Source organism: Trachypithecus francoisi, unplaced genomic scaffold (genome assembly GCF_009764315.1).
Source record: "Trachypithecus francoisi isolate TF-2019V2 unplaced genomic scaffold, Tfra_2.0 Lachesis_group8, whole genome shotgun sequence".
NCBI classification, from domain to species: domain Eukaryota; kingdom Metazoa; phylum Chordata; class Mammalia; order Primates; family Cercopithecidae; genus Trachypithecus; species Trachypithecus francoisi.
The window spans coordinates 51,619,786-51,623,549 of record NW_022681473.1 but is presented as its reverse complement, the minus strand read 5'-3'; the positions used below and the strand labels follow the sequence as shown (position 1 = coordinate 51,623,549).

At 31.5% G+C, this 3,764-nt stretch overlaps 1 protein-coding gene across 2 annotated transcripts; it reads right to left on the bottom strand.

Moving 5' to 3' along the window:
* Nucleotides 1-323: 323 nt before the first annotated feature.
* On the bottom strand, nucleotides 324-3,069 carry PTH (parathyroid hormone). Of its 2 annotated transcripts, none has more exons than XM_033204417.1 (3): nucleotides 2,936-3,069; nucleotides 1,055-1,145; nucleotides 324-951 (listed from the first exon to the last, which is right to left on the bottom strand). In XM_033204417.1, exons 1-3 carry the CDS (start codon nucleotides 3,012-3,014, stop codon nucleotides 690-692), a joined length of 432 nt encoding a protein of 143 aa, XP_033060308.1. In that variant the 5' UTR covers nucleotides 3,015-3,069; the 3' UTR covers nucleotides 324-689. The 2 variants fall into 2 exon arrangements, with proteins under 2 accessions (XP_033060308.1, XP_033060309.1); XM_033204418.1 differs by lacking the exon at nucleotides 2,936-3,069 and adding an exon at nucleotides 2,807-2,908 and having other exon boundaries at nucleotides 329-951.
* Between the last annotated feature and the right edge of the window lie 695 nt (nucleotides 3,070-3,764).

The following is a 3,764-nucleotide window of genomic DNA, read 5'->3' as shown; positions in this document are numbered from 1 at the left end:
TATAAACATTCTATTTCTTGCAATTTTAGGTCCAGACTAGAACTATGATTAGTGGGTTTTTATGTAGGGGCAAATGCTTTTTTCAAGTTTCAGACCACTTCATGACCCTTTTTTTTGCTGAGCATTTTATTTCCTTTCCTGAAACCAAGAGGACAACAGTATTTAGCCACTGAAAATTGGGAAACCTCGTACTTTGGTAATACTAAAAGGTTGATGTTCAAAATATCCAAATGTGAAGCCCATGATTAAAAAAATACTTTGTATTGTTCTACCTAGTCATGATCAATGTAAACATCTGGGTATCCATCATAACCAAAAAGATATACTTGCAATGAGTGAGAAATACTTCATTTATTTAGACTTATGATCATTACATTTTTGTTTTACATTTTAAGGTAGAAGAGAGGTTTAAAAGTGCAATTTTATTCTTTTATAAATTATGCAATGACATACTTTAAAAAGAATAAACTTTAGAAAAGAATAATTAAAATAACTCTTAAATGCGTAAAAGTGGAATCAAAATAATCAATTAAAATTGCAGCTATCATGGCTAGTGATGGATTACATATAGTTTGTTATATCAGAGATATTGACACTTGGAAATCTTAATAGAGCTTTGAAAAATTAGCAGCATGCATTGTTGCCCTATACTGTCTAGAACAGAACTCTGACCATATCTGTTTTCATTTTCATTGGGATTTAGCTTTAGCTAATACATCCACATCAGCTTTGTCTGCCTCTCCAAGACTTTTTTCATGGCTCTCAACCAAGATATTGTCTTCCTTTTTTCGGGGCCTCTGGGAACCAGCATCTCTGGGAGCTAGAGGAGCTCCAAGGGCAACAAAATTGTGCACATCCTGCAGCTTCTTACGCAGCCATTCTACTCTCTCCATCGAGTTCAGATGTTTTCCCAGGTTATGCATAAGCTGTATTTCACTCACAGATCTCTTCCTGGGAAGAAGAGAAACAGAGAGGGCCACTTCCCATTAGCTCCCCACTTCAAAATGATAAAGTCAACATTAAAAATCCAATTCCCAGGCAAAACAGTACTTACTTAACAGATTTCCCATCTGATTTTGTAAGAAAACAAATTGCCAACATGACAATCATTACTTTAGCCATGTCTTTTGCAGGTATCATCTTCGCTAAAAGGAAAGGCAAAATGGAGGCATTTTAAAATACTTTTAATATTCAAAACTATAGTACACAGAATGCAATACTAACTAATTGGGTTGGTTTTCATAAGAAGCTTTTGGAATCAACCTCTTTATTTTATGGATACACTAGTATACATTATATATACACATAATTTAACTTAGAAATTAGTTTTATGCTCCTAACTATCTTTTGGAGATTTCTTGTGCAAGTTTTAATATATAAATCTTAAGTCACAAGAGGAATGAAAGAGCTTATTTTTGAGAATGCCCCCCCGCACTGCATTTTATGTTGATTATGCCTAAATGCTTATAACTTGCTTGAAAATGGCTAATTTTCTTAATAGTGTAAATAGTTAACACTGTTTATTTACTTAGCAAATCCCTTTCTTAAGTAAACTTCATTTCAGGCATTGTAATAATAACCATAAACACCAAACAAATAGGTGCTAATTTAGAGATTTTCACTAAATTAATGCACATTTCTCCTAGCATTAAAAATAATGTGTCAAAACATTTAAAAATCATCTGATTAATTACTTGTGATATGGATTTTGAGCTTTATCTCTAAATGGAATGCTTGTATTTTATTTATTCAACCTATTTTATTAACAATTATCTTTTAATGTAACCTTTGTCTCTTTCTTCGTTTCACATCGATGTAGGATATTCTTGCCTTAATCAGCATTTCAGTACTTGCAAAGGCTGTTATTATAGAAGTGCTTTTCCTTAATGCTCAGTGTATTACCTTTTAACATACACATAGAGTAGTTATGTACTCCTGTTTTACAGGGAAACTCGTCATTTAGAAGTAGCATAGGAAATATAATCTGCTACATTTTTGTTTACTCTACAATATAAAGCTATTGATGGAGCAACATGAAAATTTTCTTTTTCTGTTTATGTTAGAAACAAGCACTGTAGCTGGAGGACAGGAGCACTGGAGTCTAATCTTACTTTGTCATATTCATCTAGTGACCTCAGATATCTCTGCTTTGCTTCCTTGTCTTCACAGGAATATGGGCTTCTTATAAGAATATCATGAAAAAAAGCTGAAAAATTGTTGCAAAACACCCTTAAATTCATATAATACAATTTCATGAAATTAAGGAGATACAGTTTTCAGAATAGAACTGTCATTTATGTGAAAGGAATAAATATTCACTAGTCAAACTGTGCTGTCCAACTTTAGTATACAGATTGGGCTCTTTATGAGACATAAAATAAATAATCTAAATAAGAATACTCTGCAGGAAAAATAGAATATTAACTCCACTTAATAAATTTATAGTGATTATTTAAATCAGAACTATTCATTCACCATCAGCCTGTTTTATTTCAAAATTGTGATACCAATACTATTATATTAAAGCATAGCATGCCAAATTTTAATGATTTTTTGCTATAATTTCAGATGAGTTTTTAAAAAGCAAGGTATCTCAGAAGACTTTAATCACAACGTATTTTGCGATTTGAGAGTATTTTAATGATATTAATTTATTTTGTATGTGACATTTTATATTAAACGTAACACTCTTAGCATTTTGCCTTGAAGAAACAACATGGTATTTGTAGAAATGGTACACATTAAATAATAACTTGATTATCAAAAATCTCATGAGATTCAGAAGTGAATTTTTAAGATTACTTACCATGCAATGTCTTAGAACAAAATCTTCTTTCAGGTATATTAGTAGCTGATGTTGAGTAAACTAAAGACAACTGATGAATTGGACTGCAGACCCTTAAATGTGACTTTTATATATAGATCTTCTGCTTACCAAGAGAGGCTCTTTTATTGTTACAGATGATGTCACTCCCAATTCTCTGGATCTCAACTATAGGTTCAAAGCAGCACATACACACACCCACAAGGCGGTGCACACTGTTCTTAAGTTTTGGTTAGTTGGATACTAAAAGGAAAACAGCATTTGGCTTGAAAAGGGGCTTATGCAAAGACTTTTAACAAATACAGAATTATACCACCTAGAAAAATTCTACCTGGATTAATGAATCTGAATTTAAACTGTGAAAAGACTGATTTCAAAGATTTATGATAAAGTCATTATCTCACTTGAAAGTAAAATCCAAAAATAAGTATATTTGTTATAACCATACTGTTGGTACAATTTTATGATAATACATCATAGATGTTATGCTTATTTTACAAGCCATTTTCAACCAATCCATATCACTTCTGGTCATCTTTCAAAAAAACAGATGTAGCCCTTTTCTTAAAGGAATTGTTAAATATAATTTGAGAAAATGCTCTTGGTACATAATTACTTTAAAAGCTTCAAAAGTGAAATTATTTTAAAATTTATTTAACTTATATTTTATTTGTGCATCTTCATCTGTAATAATAACATTTGATAAGCACTATCTGCATGCCTAATTACATACATTATCCCACTAGATCTTCACAGCAGTCCTTTAAAGTTAGTACTTAAAGTACTAAAGTAGGTACTTATCCCCATTTTTACGTGAGGAAACAGGCTTGGAAAGCAGAAAAGATGGAATTCAACAAAGGTCTTTAAGACACTCGATTCTTACTACCTCAGTTTCTGCCTAAAAATATAGCCCTTCTTTGAACTCCAGTCTTCTTGACTT